At 41.5% G+C, this 17,553-nt stretch overlaps 1 protein-coding gene across 1 annotated transcript in view; it reads left to right on the forward strand.

The window, feature by feature from the left end:
* The window catches only part of ncoa2 (nuclear receptor coactivator 2), an 80,769-nt gene that overhangs the window by 25,965 nt on the left and 37,251 nt on the right, over positions 1-17,553 (forward strand). Inside the window, 2 exon segments of the mRNA XM_034706248.1 lie at positions 15,083-15,190; positions 15,901-16,073. Coding sequence (XP_034562139.1) covers positions 15,102-15,190; positions 15,901-16,073 — 262 coding nt within the window. The 5' untranslated portion in view covers positions 15,083-15,101.

Raw genomic sequence — 17,553 nt, forward strand, 5'->3', positions numbered from 1 at the left:
GACACAGCCACTGGGACTTAACCTGTTGGTTTGTCTGACACCTTTTTGAAAAGATGTGGCCTTCAGGATGAAAGTGGCACTAAATATCAAAGCTTTATAGAAAGGATGGGTCATGATTTTCTAGTACTTGAATATTCGTTAATCATGAAAACAGATCAAACATCGTCTCATCTTAAAAATACGATTTTCAAATTTGTTTGGTTGTATTCCAATCCTCCTGCTAGAAGGTGGCTGTAGCGTGTGTGAAAGTTGTTTGCTGACCGCATTAAAAAACAAAAGAAGAATAAATCATCAGAGACAGTTGCTGGAAATATAGAGACTGAGCGTGGCTGTGAAATATAAACACACAGGCCACGCTGCTGCATCATAGAAACACCGGCATAATACATGGTAGAATGTAAATAACCACTATGTCGTGGGCATAATTTTATTTGTGTACATGAAAAGGTACGGCCATTTTTTATTTTGATTTAAAGTAAAAGACTGAGGAAGTCTTATACTTCCTTTTTTTGAGTGTCATGTTTAAGTTAAAGATAATGCATTTGTAAAATAAAATAGAAAAAAAACACTCAGTCATTTTGTACCAACTGTATGTAGAGTGTACGGTATAATGTTCAATAAAAAAAAAAAAAAAGAAAAGAAAAACACTGGCATAAATGTCGAGACAGACACTGCCAGTGCCCGCAACAAGCAGCCCCTCGCCTCGATGCTGGTTAACGCTGCATTCGCTTTAGTATTTATATCGCAATGTATTTAGAAGGAAGGTGATTATGTTGAAACACCAGTTTCATTTATTGATATTGTTCAGTCCAAGTCTGCATGTGTTTACCAAGCGCAACCTCTGGTCACAAAATATGAAGCCCTTGCGAAAGTGTCATAAACTGCAGTTCATCGACCGTCGGCTTGAGGCTGGCTGCAGAGACATCGGAAACCACATACACACCCATTCAAAAAAAGACGATCTTTGCAGCATTTATAAACATGTTTACAGCCTGGTTCGGTCTGAAAAGCTAATTTCTCTATTGGCAAACACTGTACAGGGGCTGATTCTTTTTCTAACGCAGCGGTTCAGAAGATATTAAGATTACGATTTTTCCCAAATAAGGACATGACTGACTTGACTGACAGACGGGAACACGGTACAGTCTGTCGACTAGGAGGCTCAAAGCCCGCCTATTGACAGAAGTTAGGTTGAGTATGGCTCCCGCCGACGATTGGCTTCAAAACAGTGTTTCAGAAACATGTGGGTGACGTCACAGACTCTAGGGCCATTATTTATACAGGTTATGGGGTTTACACGGGGTTGGAGGAGGGGTAGATTACAGATAATCTCAGTTACTATCGTATAGTATTTTGTCTTTAAATGCTCATCACAACCCTTATAATCTGTTTTTTCCTTAGCCTGCCAAGGAACCATTTAACCACGCTGTAACCCACGGAATATGTTTCTGTATGTTTTGGTACCTGACCAGAGTTGATTGTTTGTTTGAATGAGAAAGATAAGAGATTATTGTTTGCGTGCCGTTTGTACACCATGAACAAATTACCCATATAGAGTCAGTTAAAACAACACTTTTAATCACTTACAGCATCTTCAGTCTTCTGCCCCGGCTCTTCTTTAATTGGCTAATGAATGAATTAAAGTTTGATAACTGGAGCCCTTAGTCTTCCTAACCTGCATATCTGTGCTGTAGCAGTGATGTATAAAGAGATTCAGTAGAGATGGAGTCTTTAAAGCGTGTCATCCAGGGTCTGCTGCGCACAGCATCATACATGTCTCTGTGAAAAAGGCCCATGACCTATTTCTGTTCCCTTTGTTTCACCATCTTCCTTCTCTGCCTCTCCACTCTGAGCCCTAGTTTTCTCCCTGGCCTCACTCCCCGTCATCGATCTGGTTCCTCTATACGTTCATAATGACGCACCCGTCACTCAAACCTCTTTCAATTCACCCCAAGATTTAACGTTTCCAATTCATATTGCTCTTAATCTCTCTCAATCCATCATCACATTCGTCCCTCTGTATCCTGTTGCCCGTCCCGTGACCCGAACCCAATATCAGAACATCTGGTTCAAGGTAACAGCAGCTGTCAGTAGGTCCAGGGTGCTCTGCAGACCCCCACCCAAGTTGGGTTGAAATTGATATTGTTTTTAAATACGTGTTTGTCTTTAATACCTTCTGACACAGTTCCAACATGTTTCTGTGTGCTTTGGCTCTCTCAGCACTTCTTCTCACCCTTGCAAATATTGAGATGTAAAATGAGAAGACATGAGTCCTCTGGGCCCCTCCCCCGTCATGATTTCCTCTTCACTTTTAGGGGGAAACAAATGGCCCGTTTTGCAGCCCTCCAGAAGCAGTTTTTATTGGTGCACTCTTGTTCTCTGATTCTCTCTGGGGGCCTGTTGTGCCATGAAGCCGTGTGAGGACAGATTACACACCAGCAAGACAATGTTTGGTGCCCCACGGTGGTTTTGCACTTTCTGGAAGGGCCCTCATTATTACAGTGCAGGAGACTTCAAACGCTTTGTCCGATAGCTCTTCATGCAGTTTAATGCACAGTCATGCCCAGCGCTCTCTGGGTGTGTCTTCATAATCAAAGCCCTGCTAACCCACATGATTACAGGAATGGCACTCTGGCACATGCCCTCTCCCCTTGGCAATCAGACACTGAATTTTTTCCTGCATCCGCTGCCCCCCCCTATTATACTATGACTGGAATGAGTGATTCAGTGTTTTTGAAGACCCCCCTCCGGTGATGTGCATGCAGCCTGGCTCACTATGTGCGGTTATGGCAGCAAGGAAAAAGCATTTAATACACAAGCGTGGTGGAAGGAAATGTCAAAGCTGTCTTATTTTAGAAAGACATCACAAATACTACAAATGCATTGAATGTAGAGGAGTTCATGTTGTTAAGCTCCAGCTGGAATCAGTGTCAGAACATGCTAATTCTTTATTCTATATTAACTGACTGTCTGTATTGAGATTGTAAAATCAAACACTCCCGTTAGTCACAGATAACGTTCAGTTTATAACAGTCAGTGCTGTGGAACTGGCCTGCATTATACTGACAGGTGTTTATAATGTTTTGCCAAGCCGTCTACAAACACAATAGGGAGGGAGGACTGGAAACACACTTCAGTGTAATGCTAGTCACTACAACAACACCGTTATGCTCTCTCATGTTTAGTTACAGGCTTAAAAATGTACTCAGAGTTTAATTACCTCAAACTTTTTGACAATCTGTGCTTTAGACGGTGAAGTTAGACCTCACAGAGCGGCTGAGGATAACATACTAAGATATGGTCTTATATTATTTAAGCACTTGCCAAAGAAGCCACCAAGCTTCTTAATTTGGTGCAATAATATGTTCACCTCTTTATCATAACCTCGGTGTTCAAGATTAAAGAAAAACCTAGATTGTAAAGCTGTATGACTTGAGAGCAAGCGGCAACCTCCTGTCTAAAAATATGAGTCCAATGAGGAAGTGCTAAAAACTGCAGCTCATCGAGGATCAACTTGAGGTTGGCTCCAAAAGTAACGGAAACCACATACACACAAATTCAAAAAAAGACGATCTTTACAGCAAAAATAATCATGTTCACATCCTGGTACAAAAAACGAGTGTAGTCTGGATAGCTCATTTCTCGATCGGCACACACTGTACGGGGGGTGAATTTTTATAACACGGTAATTTCGAAGATATTGAGATTACGAGTCTTCCAATGAGAGGCACAGCTGACTTGATTGACAGGTGGGAACACTGTAGCTGTTGGCTAGGAGGCTCAAAGTCCGCCTCTTTACGTCACAATCGCTCGACAGTAACAATATGGCCGCCGCCGACTGCCCTCAAAACATTGTTCAGAAACAGTTGGGTGACGTCACGGATACGACGTCCATATTTTATACAGTCTATGCTTGAGAGTGATACATTAATTTATGGACATCAGTGATAACACACCTTGTTGGAAACAAAATTTAAGAATGTTTCTGTTATGTCATCTTCACACCAGACGCAAATATGAACATTTACTAGCTTTAGCGCGAATAACTCTCTCCATTCCACAGTAACCAAACACCTGAGGCTAGTGATGCTAATTGGGGCAGTGTTATCTAGCTGGTACAACTGATAGCTGGAATCAAGTGACAAACAAAGGTTTTTCCAATTTACCAGATAATGGGACCTCCTCACTCATCTTCCACAAAGCGAGCTCCTGTTTTTTCCCTGTTTCAATAAAACATAACAAAAAAAAAGGTGTTGTCGTACAGGTCTTGGTAGCCGCACAACGCCGTCAATTTTAACTTGATTTTTCCAGATGAATGAACCTCCACTGGCCCATTCTTCAAACCTGGGATAATTCACTGAAGATCAGATTTTTCAACTCAAGCAAATGAAGCTAGCAGAGTATTGAATGTGTCGCAAATTTGCAGAATCTGCATGTATCACTCCCTCTATACGTGCTGCCCAATTCGTGCCTACTTGCATCTTTACACTGACTTTACATGTAATTCGCGAACATGAAGTATTTGATTTACGATGGTATAAACGCAATATTAGGGATTAAATTGTACTTTGTCAAAATCAGTTCACGTGAGGAACAATTAAAATTGATGAGATGAAAAATGAATTTTGATACCTTTTCTCAACAGCAGAGGGCGCTATCTGTTCTCGTTTGCATCTCTGGTTGATGCACCGATGAGTTTCTCACACAGGTGAAAGTTGGAAAGCATGCTGAAGTATATTTGCAGACAATTTGAGCAATTTTTTAAAATGCATATATGGTTTCCCTCCACTGATTAACTAGTGGACAATCTCTCTTTCTCTCTTTGCTTTTTGAATTGGGTTAGCATGTTAGCATGTGTCCAACACCTGCTCTCCAACAGAACAGAAAGAGAAAAGAGAGACATAACCAGACACCCTCACAACAACGTAATGTTTCTTTAATTGGTATGAATACATTGAACACTTAAAACTGTTAAAAGTACCTTTTGTGTTTTTCAGAATAAAAGCATGTTAATAAAAATTAACTCAGGCATGAGGTAGCCAAAAGGCGAAATAAAAGCATTACATGCATTTGTTTTTCACAGACTCAAGTTCTCTGAAGATTCCCAATCAGCCGCTTTTGGCACATGCTATGAAAACTGAAACATTTGGCGAACATTCAATTATTTGTGTTATGCAATTCCGGCAGCCTTACAGGTTTACTTAGTTGTGCTACCAAGTTGTTTGTTGCGTTGTGACCCAGCGCGTCACATACAGGTTGTACCAGCTGAGCACTCAGTGCAGCAGCAGCAGCAGCAGCCCCCTTGTCGTCTCTGCATTCCTTCCCCTCCAGACTGCTTGGCTCCAGCACAGTCCTGGAGAGTCTGCTCCTGTGACACCTAAGACATAAGCAATGACACACACCTATGATCACCCCTCTCAAGTGCACCCTGAGCTTTCAAAGTCAATTGATTTTGTAAACTTCTGGTTTTAATCAGTGTGTTGTTTTTATTCTGGTTTTACTCAGCTGTTGTATTTTGAGGCATGTGGAAGTGAATATTTCGGTATTTGCATGTTTCTTAGCAGACGGGGGTGCCCCAGAAGTAGACACTGAGTCAGATCAGTCTAATAAAGAGGGCAAATCACAGGAAATCATTAGTGTGGTGATTCCGAAGCAGTGGTTGTGGTTGTTGCCTCATTTAGCCTGGTGAGTCAGTCACACAGATAGGCCGGGATGAAGATGAAAACCTTTAATGAAGTGTCGACTTCCCGCTGGCAGGACAAACCTGTCTGCACACAAATATAAAATTATGTTTGCCGTCTTATAAGTGTGTGTTTGAGTGCGAGAGCTGGGAAGAGGGGCAGAGATTAGTTTGTTGTGTTTACTACACTTATGTAAGAGGAAACCTGAGCTCATCACAACATCAAAGTATCAAAAAGACGGCATGGGGACTGTGTGCTCCAGTAAACCTTGTGACCCCTGCATCATTTCCAGTCAGATCTGCAGTTTGTACTTTCCCAGCGATCATCAGCCTGCCAGCGCGTTACCAGCAACAACAAGCAGTTTGCCAAAACTATAGATAGCAGGTAATGTGTGAAAAGTGTCCCCCCCCCTTTTTTAGATTCATGATTTGGCTTATGTTTGAGCTGTTAGTGTCAAAAACATATATTGCAATATATATCCAAAATCTGTGAAACTATTACATTTGTATGTTTTGCTCTGAGTGTATCGTGGGTCTGACTGAGTTAAAGATACAGACGTGATTTTACAGGTTGGCTTTGAGCCAGTTTGACCCAGCAACAGCAGCAGTATATCTATACATGCATGAGTCCTGACCTGCAGATTGTGAGCTCCACTTCCGTGCTCAATGCTAACAGTACAGCACAGAAATTAGACATGCAACTGTACACTAAAATGTCTATTCAGTTCGGTACACAATTTTGAAACTTCAGCTCGGTACAGTTTTCGATACAGTTAGAGAAAAAAGCAACACATACCATTGATTTTCCTTTATTAGGAATTGGAAGAACTTTTACACACTGTCTAAAGTGCAGCATGGACAGTTCAGGGTTGTAAGCAGGAACCAAAATGAACCCCCTCTAAGCACGCATATGTTTTCCCTTTAAGTAAATGTCCGAGGTAGGGATGTAAACAATGAATCAAGTATCAATTAATTGATTAAGAAATTACTCGAAACACACATTTATTTTTTTTCAATTTTCTGTCACATGGAACAAACATCATGTGATCTCATATTACACTCAGCTATCAGGGAGGTTTTTTAAGTTTAAAGCATGTTTCAATGTGAATCAGCTGTTAAAGGTGTTGCACACAGCAGAGACACTCAGCTGGCGGCTGAGGCTGTGTGTCAGGTCTCCACGTGTGCTTTTTAAAGAGGATCAATACGCAACTGCTGCCAATACCGACACGGACACAAAGGTTGACAACTTTAAACAGGACAGTTCCCCACCTTTGGATACAAAGCCAACAGACTGGTTAGAATTGCTAGTACACTATGTTTGCCGACCAGCAACATCAGAGCCGTCTGATTATGACCCGGTAGCGCTCCCGGCTGACACCTGACCGTGTATGCATGCTCATTTTTCTTAATGAGAACGAGTAGGCTAAAAACTGGACACTGTGAGTCTGTAGTACTTTTCTATTAGTAGTATGAGCCTTCACTTTATTAGACTATGTCCGTGGAGAATATTTTTTTTATGAGCTTGATCGTTGATATTCAGCGTGTTAAACATGTTACCGTCAGTTAGATGTGTTTCGTTGCTGTGGAAAATATAATTTAGGGGAAAAACAACTTATTCGATATTGGTTTTGTCGAAAGAAAACTCAATGTGTTTTATTGATTAATCGATAATTGATCGTTAACATTTCCAAAAAATTGATCACCGAAAATACTCAAAATGCACATCCCTATTCCGAGGTTTATTCGCCACATCACGGGTTGATATCAACCAAAATAGTCATGTTATGAATCAATATCAATGCTGAATTTGACAGCATGTTTGTTGTAGCTGAAGCCTCTCTCCTGCTGCTCTGCTGTGCAGGTGCACATTAACCCACTAACAGGAACGCTGCTGTTTACTACACTGCGAGCTACCCCGCTGAAACCCAGTTTTTGGGGTTAAGACTATGACAAAGCGAAGCTGAAGACTTGTTTAAGTTTTGTTTTCCACAAACCCGCAAGAGGCTTGATATGTATTGTTTTCCCACAAGATGACTCAATTTTCTCTACACTTAGTTCAGCCCCTCCCGCTCCACCCTGACACCACAACGATGATCAAAGGTAACCACAGTTTGAGCTCAAAGCACAAAACTGATCACAGGTTCAAAAAAGTAAACTCGGCATGTTTTGAGGTGATCTGTTGAGTGTATGTTTTCAGTCAGTGTGGGGACCTGGGATTTAAATTACCTTTTGGTCTGTGCTGAACAATATTTAAATATGTCTTAACATTACATTTTTTTTTTTTAGTTTAGCCTTTCGTCACTGTTAACTGTAATTCAGATGTTGATTTGTGTTCACTGACTTTTCCTGCACATTGCAAAATAAAGACAAGGAAACGACAGAACTTTGGGTGCCCAGTAGAGTGAGGTGATGTCAAAACAGGTGTCGTGATCGTTTGATTTCATTTCCACTGTATCCAAGCTCAAATTTCTGGAATTTCCCTTTATTAAAAAGACTGATATTTAAATGAAACAACCTGAACCATGGTTTTATAAGCAGATAAAAAAACACAGAAGTCCTGATGACAACAAAGAGGCTTAAAGGGATATTTCAGTTATTTTTCACTACGGATACTGGTCAGCTCTGCACCTTTTAATGGGAAACAGTATGCAAGCCGCAGACAGGGTCAGTTCTGCTACGTAATTTAACCAATTTTGAAAGACGCCTACCTGAGCACTCATCTCAGTTTAGGTGTACACTCTACTTGGGATTTTTTCAGCATTTCACTTTGCCACCAGAAAGCTAATATGTTTTTGCACTATTTGCGGACGCAATACAGACGTGCTCCTCCACCTGCAGTGCATTAATCAGCTGTGTAAGTCTGCAGGCTTCAAAGTGACAAAAATACAACCAAACTTGATGCAGTTTCTCATTAAAGAGGCAGTGTTGTACAATTACTAGAGACAAAACTCATACAACCCCACTTCAAAAAACTGAAATATCCCTTTAAGTACTTAAGGTATGCACTTGTTGTTGATGTCTCAAGCTTTGACTAACACTCCACTCTCAGCTAGTTGTTGTTGTTTGTTTGAGCCGGACGACAACAGCAGATTATCACAATAAAACTTGAAGCATTGACTGGTGAGCTTGACTAAACATAATACTTCCTTTAAGGCTGAAATTGTACAAATCTAACTCCAAGGCAGCTTTAAACTGTGTCTATAAAAACACAACTGTACAGAGTCAGAAGTTTGGAGTTACTACTTTCACATTCATTGTAAATAAACATTGACGTGTGGACAGAAGGGGAACAGTTCATGAGAAATGAAAGTGAAAGTACTCACTGGGATCACTTTCTGCTGTACCGCTTACATCCTGCAAAATAAATGTAAAAACAAGAAGTACTAAAGCTGTATTTACAACATGCACGCTTGAAAAGAGCAGGGGAGTGTTAATCTGCAACATTCAACATTAAAGTCTGTTTCAGTCCAAATGTGCAAAGCCGTTTTCATGATGCAGAGCAGCAACATCACACAGCTGCCTGTGACTGACATAAGCTAGCTCGTAGTGACTGATGGACCATATGTCTCAACTTCCACTGCTAATGCTCTAAATGAGCTGACAGCTTGATGAACTGAAAATATAGTTGATGCCTTCCAGAGTCTGTCAATCAGTCCTATACATAATGAGGTTACGTGCCCAGCCCCCCACTCACCCTATATGTCTCTGGGTAAATGGTGTCTGCACACTGCTCAGGTGTATCAGCATGGAGCTACACTTTGGCCTGGTTATTTCTCCATCTGCGTGCTAGCTACAGCTAAAGCTGTATTTAGTGGATGTTACAATAAAAAAGAAGTTGGTCTCTTTTTAAAGCTTTAAAGTTGGTCACAGTTTTCCTCCTTAACACTTCATCCTTTTTATTGCCATGTGGTTTGTAATAAACTAAACTAGAATTTAAACGATCAGAGTTTTTAACTAAAACAAACATCTCACCCACAGTTTCAGGATCTGAAATGTTTAAAAAGGATCCTGTTTTTGAAGACGAGATCATTTGAATGAATGTTAATAGCTGTGAAGAACACTCCGGTTATCGTCATAACTTCTCAGTGGTTTCATTTCCAATTAATCATTTTAATGAGGTGAGGACAGCTGTTCTGTTTTTTAGTTATGAACACTAAGTGACGTAAGTGTGACGCAGTTAGTCAGCATGGGCCTCCACCTGTGTTCAGAGTCATACATGTGATCGTCTCAGACCCCCTGGGGGGTCGCGAGACACAAATGGGGGGTCGAAAGATGTCTTCCAGAACGTTTTTTTTTTTTTAAGTTATTAAAAAATAGTACATTTTACCCATTATAGTAAAAATTATTTGAAATAAAACCTTGAAAATAGAAAATGTAATGAGTTTTCTGCCTTCCTTTTTTTCCAGATGACTCCTAAGTTTATGATTAGTGAACAGTTAATTATCAAACAGTCAGTAGCAGTAGATTAATTCAAACCAGCCCAGGAAACACAGCCACATGCTCATATAGGTAGGCTAATTATATAAGAGGAAATCACTCTTTAAACTTTTCACCACAAGATAATCTGTTCCACCATGAGAAAATCGAGCTCTGCTGACTTTCTCAGAAGGAGAAAATCAGACCCAAATTTAGCCCAAATATCTTGTAGTGTGAGCCATTTAGAGACAACTTTACAGTTTGTATTAGTTTGGGTCCTCTACAACAAAAGACTTCCATCCAGTCAGATCTGCAGCATGTGGGGCATATTTGTTTACAAGTTTGTACATAAAAATAACAGGAGGTGTTATTGATGTGTTGTTGAAGGTATTGGATGGAAAAAGATTAGAGTTAATGTTGAATTATCAGAGGTGTGTTCAGAGAGGTTGGTGGACAGAAAGGGTCAATAAATTCATTTAATCTGTATCTGTGAGATTGTGTGATTTGTATCTTCATGCCATCCCTGCTTCAATCAGGGCCTCATTTTGGCCCCCCCAGTCAGAAAAGTCTGAACACACTCCTGCTAATCCCCAAAACAGAAGCCCCCTGTTGCCCCCATCCACTTAGCTCAAACTGACTCTGGTCGTCTGAAGCCTCGACAGAGAGAGAAACTCTCCCCTAGTGGCCACTGTTGTGAATAACTCAGTGACACAGCTCTTTACAGGAAGTGCTAACACCAGTGCCCAGCTGTTTATAGCTTCACACAGATCCAGGGCATTCTCTAGGATGACAAATCCCTCTCAAGTCTGCCCATGCTAGCACCAGACCCCCCAGCAACAAAACCTCCCCGCTGGTGGAGCTGTCTGGCTGTCTGTGCTGGTGTCATTGAGACGTGCCCGCTGCTTCCAGTCTCTCTTATTTGTCTCAAACTGACCCATCATTACTGGCATGTCAAGGAGACAAAGGCAACCAATCACATCTGGCCCGATGGGACAAGTGAGGACCAATCAGGTCTGGAGTCCCCATGGTAACTTGTGCAGGCACAACCAATGGGGACAGAGAGTGCCTCTTAGCTTTGAGAATTTAATGGCCTGTTTCTGTTGTCATTAATAAAAGCGCATAACCTCTGCTATGAAGACTGTTATCGTTTAGGCGGACACCACGGTGTCACGGTGCAAAGACACCCCGATCGCATTCAGATGAGCGTAATGCAAGGACACATGAGTGACATTTGTGTTAATTTCCTGTCTGAACACTGTAAAGGCCAGCAGCACTCACATTACGTGTCAACAGAATATTAGAAACAGGTTTTACCCTTCAAACTCTCCTCTGTTCCTCCAGCCAATCACCAGCACTTTGACTTCTCCCATGTAAGCGCAGACCCTACCATTAGCCTAAAGTAGGTCACTTCAGGCCAGGAGGGAGCCAGACTCAAGTTTGCATGGTCACCAGCTCCCTTTTTTTAGTTTAGCATGCCTCTGCTAAGCTATGCTCCCTGCTCTACATTGTGCTGTGCTGTACTCTGCTCTCAGCCTTATGTAATGGCTGAGCTGTGTGTCACTGCCGTTTCCATGGCAAGGGTGGCTCAGAGTGTCTCACAACAAATCATGCCACAGTCTTGTGCACTGTGCGAGGTAAACTTTCCCTCTTTCTCTCCTTTTCTGTCGATCAGTCCTTCTCTCAAACCTGGAGCATAGAAGGAATCACTTCATGCATATATTTTTTACATCTCACCATCTTTTTTGCAAGTGTCCCATCTTCTATGCAGCAGATTTCATCTTGTGTCTAAATCCAAGTCCATTAGCCACCGTCAGATTTTGGTGCAGAAGATGGTGCTAATTAATAAGGCATCACTTTGATCAATAATTGATAGTGGTTCATTTAGTGGCATGAAGTTCAGCCTGTGCTGACTTGTAGGGGAGGACGAGGAGAGGAATGTAAGATACGTCAGAGTGGATGCTCAGCATCTTCATGCAGACAGTTTACCAAGTCTCAAAGAGCTCTCAGGTTGTTTTGAATGACTCTGCAAGCCAGTCTAGTCCATTCAGACGGAGGAGGCACGTGCATGGTTCAAGTTCACTTGTGATACCATCCTGTCTAAAATAATGAAGGGAAGCTCAGAGCTGCATGAAGCTAAAGGGCAGTGAAGGGGATGATAACTTTACCACAACTATACCACAGGTAGCTGAAGGTTTCAGGTCATGATGCACAGGAGAACGGGAGAAACCACGAGAATGATGCACAGTGGTGTTGGTGGTGAGTGACAACAGAGAGACTATTTTGACATTGTAGATGCTCCAGTGGCTTTAAAATGTGACGTGTGGAAGCATATTGGTTTCCCCTGTGCAAAAGGAGTTCTGAATGATATGAGAAGCCACTTTAAATCGTCACCCTGAAAAGATTTGAGAAGCTGTGAGGAAAAATCCAGCCAGGCCAAAAGACTCCAAAGGAAGCGTTCACAGCCGCACTTCCCCATAACAGGGCGATGTCACAAAATGTATCTCTGAATATAAAGACAGTTTTTGTGGTTGACAACAAAAGATTCAGATGGTTAACTAACAGGCTTGAGCCACAGTATAGATTCCCATCCCAGCCATATTAAGTCAATCACTGTAATTCGCTCTGTATCAAGAGACGAGGAATAAAGAGACACAGCCTGGACTACACCTCACTAACCACGGATAGGTGGACTTCACAAGCTACTCATAACATTTTTCCCAAAGTCCCCGTTTTTATTTTGTTTTTTAATATCCATGGGCTTGTTATCGATATCGAGGTATCATCGTACTATCGTTACATCCCTATGAATAATGTCAGAGCCTGGTTATCTTTGTTAAGATAACATTAAACTGTAAATGATATACAGCTTCAAACTAAGTCAACCATGCATTGATTCTGGATGGCTCATCACAGAATAATTTGTTTCATATTATAGTATTATGATAATTAGTGCTGTGTTGTGATCATCATGTTAGTGTTATAGCTCGTAAAGATGGAGCTGACGCTTTACTCTTTTAAACTGTAGGGTAGCTCTTAAACTTCTCCGAAAAGCTCAATACATTCTTATCTTCATGGAATAACATTTTTGTTCTCATATTTTCAATTATTTAAATGTTGGATCTGAAATTACCAATACTTCTGTGTATGCAACCACATTTATGCAGCACTTTAATCCAAGACAAATTTCCCCAAGTGGATGATTTAATTTACCATATCCCATCATGACGTGTAGTATCTTATTACCGTGTTGGACCATACTGTATCTTACTGTACTGTGCTGCTGTATCTTAGAATATTGTTTGTATCATATCCAGGGCTGCATCATAATGGAGAAGACTAATATGGCAGAATTTGTCGTTTCTATAATATCTATTGCAATATGAAGAAATACAGGAACTTATACCAGATAACTGCAGTGTGTTTTCATGTACTCACTGAAATGTGTAATAGTTTATAATACATAACAATCATATATTTTTTAATTTGAATCTTAAAGTCTAATTTCTGCGTTTAAATCAGACTTTCCTATTTTACCTCACTGAGTTCACTCCTCTGACACCTGCACGGAGAAGTAGACTTAAAGATTTTACTAATAATAATCGCAGTGAACTTACTTACACTTAAGTAAGTATGTGTGCTGTGTGTCCATGTTAACAAGCCCCGGGACATGCGGGAATACACTGTTTGAAAATTGAGCGTTTGCCGAGGAAATCAGTGAAGGTCATGTGACACACAGATTAAGACTCTCCCTATCATGAGTATGAACCCCTTTCATCGAGTTTTCACAAATGTGCATCATTACAAGTCTTTAAAAAACCCTCTCTTCTTCTTCTTCTTCCTCCTCCTCCTCCTCCTCCTCTTACACCCGGCCTGTAGAAACATGGCGGGGCAAGACAGGGACCTGCTCCTGTTATGTAGGTGTTTTTATATTCAGGTGATCATTCTCTAATTTAAACATACTGGTCAATATTATTCCATTACTATCAAGTCTGTTCTGCTACATGCTGCTAAATACTAGAGACCACACCTTTAAGTGTGAATACAACATCAGATCAATACTCTCTAATCTTATTTACCACTGCTAGGATTTTTAAAATAATCAAATTAAAGCTTTTCTAAGACTTTCAGGTTGATTATATATAAATAATATGTCTAATGTCCTCTGAGTATTGATGTTTCAGAAAGCACAAACATTGCATCAGTGTTTTTTTGCCGTTCTGAGAAGGACCCTGATGCCCCCCCTCAAACTGCCTCCCCTGAACTGTAGCTTGCATAAAGCCCCTGTGACTCTGTGTTGATTTAGATTAAGCACACAACAGATTCATAACCTATTGGCCTGGAAACCACAGATAGCAGAGTGTAGGGTGTTAGTTAAAGACACAGCCCTCAGCCAGCGTGTCACTTTGGATAGAAAACAACAGTCACAGTCTGAATTCTTTCTGGCTGAGCTCTCTCCTCTGTGGCTTTGCTTTAAGAACAGGAGACGCTCTCACGTTTAACTTCTCAGTGATACTTACAAACAACTCCAGGTGGAAGCGTCCGCCACGGTCCTCCGTAAACACGGACACATGTTGTGATCATAAACCCTCTCAGCTATGTCTGTGAGCTGGCTTCGCTCGGTATCGTGTAACGAATGGCTTTTTCTTGGTACATGGCAGTCTGGTGCTGTGGGCAAAGCGCCGTGTTCTCATTTCAGCCTCTCTGGGGAGAGCCGCACCATCAGAGAGAAATGATTGAATCTCTTTCTCCGCTCCATTTTCACTCATTTCTCCTGGAGTGGATCAACCTGTGCCCCCAGCGCTGGATTATGTGTGTGTGCGAATGTGTGTGTTGTATGCAGATGTCAGTGTTGGCATGCTTGAACACCTATAGAGTATAAGTGGTTCCATATAATGCTGCTGTTGGTTTTGCATAGCTGATCTATGGAGCGTTGTGAATTTACATATCATTAAAGCTTGTTTCTCTCCATGTGTGTTGATTTTCCAGACGCTGATATGCATTGAGGATGAGTGGAGTCGGGGAAAACTCATCTGACCCTGCGAGGGCAGAGTCACGAAAACGCAAAGAATGTTCGAACGAACTTCTAGGACCCAGGTAAGACCTGCACCTCTGATGAAAAGACTTTAAAAAATCCTGCACTTGAAGATATTTCTACACCTGAGAGCAGAAAGAGAAGTGTGAGGGACGCAGAGTAGAGCACAGCAGATGTATTAGATGGCCGATATTATCATGCCTATATATGGTATCAGTGCCACATCATATGAGTGAGCATACGCTGATATATAAGTCTTTCTAACGCATGCATTCAGCAAAATCCCTCGCTTCAATCCCCTCCAGCTTCATCTGTTACACGACTATAAAACAGAAATGATGTCAGTGTTTTACAGATATTTAAAATCAGGCTCCCTCATCCAGAGAGTGTGGTTTGTGTAGTAGCATGGCTGTGGCTGTGTGCCGCTTTATGTCACAGCTAAACCTGGAGCGCTGTTAAAGCCAGTACAATAAATCTGCATAATTCATCATCAGTTAAGCACTTAAGAGCAAGGCTTTTCTTTATTGATGCTGTGCTCCATGTTGGCACAACAAAGGGGCTTAAACATACCTTATGGAGAATAATTGACCCTCTTCTCACCCCTTGACTCTTCTCTGTGCTGAGTTTTGCCTTCTCTTCATGCAGTGACTATCTTCATTGTTGCATATTCTGGACTCAGTCTCTCTCTCTCTCTCTCTCTCTCTCTCTCTCTCTCTCTCTCTCTCCTCTCTCCTCTCTCCTCTCTCCTCTCTCTCTCTCTTTCTCTGTTTAGTCCAAAGCGGAGCAACGAGAAGCGCAACCGCGAGCATGAGAACAAATACATCGAAGAGCTCGCCGAGCTGATCTTTGCCAACTTCAACGACATCGACAACTTCAATGTTAAGCCTGACAAATGTGCAATCCTGAAGGAAACTGTGAAACAGATCAGACAAATAAAGGAGCAAGGTACTATTTGTAAATCTCTTTGACACTTTTTATGTCTGTTGTTGTTAAAGCCAAAGTCACACAGAAAACGTGGAAAAATACAGCTTCTTTCCTCGTCCTCCCCTTCGATTTTTTTATTACCTTAAATGAAGCGGCGCAAGTCAATGTAACACTGTGGTTTGTTTTATTTAAGTGAATAAGGTGCTGAAGTATCATGAATATTTTAAGGACGTTGTTGTGGTTTAAAGGCTCCAGGATAACCACAAGTGCCACAGGTGGCAGTCTGTTGGCAGCAGCATCAGATCGGACTGCATAAATATTATGGTGTGGGATCTGCTCCATACACAGTAATTGATGTTGGTATTAAAGGGCAGCATCATTGATTTAATGTTCCCATCACTTCATCATATAATGTGGAGGAACCAGAGCAGTTTCCTGTTGGCTGCAGATCTTCCCCACTTGTGTCGTGAGCCAGAACATCAGGAAAATGGATCAGTGTGCTCAGTCGCACTGGCCAGCTTCTCCTCTTTAGCAGTTAGCAGAGGTCTTTTTTTCCACTTTTTTCATGTTTGAATTACTCCACCAATACAAGTGGATTTGTTTCCTCCTTCAAAGTTCCAAAAATAGCTCACAATATTGTAAAAAGCCAAATTGTGAATAAGCTCAGACTTAAAGAAAAAAAAACCAAGAAGAGCTGCTGAGCGAGTCGGAGACAAAGAGTGGCCCACTCGAGGTATACATGAATCAGACCGGCTCATGATGTCACATATGATGACTCACTGAGCTAAGAGTTATGTAATAGTGAACAATGTGATGCAAAAATCACACACACAAAAAACTCTGCCGTCTGCCCGTCCCTCTTCCTCTCTACTGTCTTACTCCCCCTTCCTTCCCCTCGCCCTCACCCCAACCCTTCCTTTTCCTCGCTCTCATTTCTTCACGCCGAGCCACAGTGACGTCCTGAGCCTGCCTCTGAAGGCGTCATTGTGTTTGTACAGCAGCCACAGAGGGAAGGGCTAAACAGTCCTCGCTCTCCTGCTTTGTTCTTCAGACCTTCGTAGCCCACACCTTTTTTTTCCTGACGTAGAGAGCTAGTGCTCCTCATCACAGAAAACTTCAGCTGCTTGTGGTTTTTCTTGTTGCACTTGTTGTGCATCAGATGCACAGAGAGCTCGTTTTGATGCCTTTATGGTCAAAGTACAGGTTGCATCATTTTACTGCTGCCGTTTGTTGTTTTCATTGCAGCTCTCTTGTCATCTCAAGGATATATAGGACTGTTATTGGAGCACAATCTCTTTCTATATGCATTTTATAGCTTTGAGTTATTCTTAGTTTGTGATGACATTTCTGATGTATTGAATTAAACTAATGTGACTTAATAACGCTCACTGATTGGTGTGCTAGCCGTGCAGAGAGAAGTGCAAAGCGGCGATGATTGCCTGTGAAAAAGTGGCCTCCCACTGAAAAGCTTTTAATTATCCTTGTTTGTTCCTCTCATGCT

Source organism: Notolabrus celidotus, chromosome 17 (genome assembly GCF_009762535.1).
Source record: "Notolabrus celidotus isolate fNotCel1 chromosome 17, fNotCel1.pri, whole genome shotgun sequence".
NCBI lineage: Eukaryota > Metazoa > Chordata > Actinopteri > Labriformes > Labridae > Notolabrus > Notolabrus celidotus.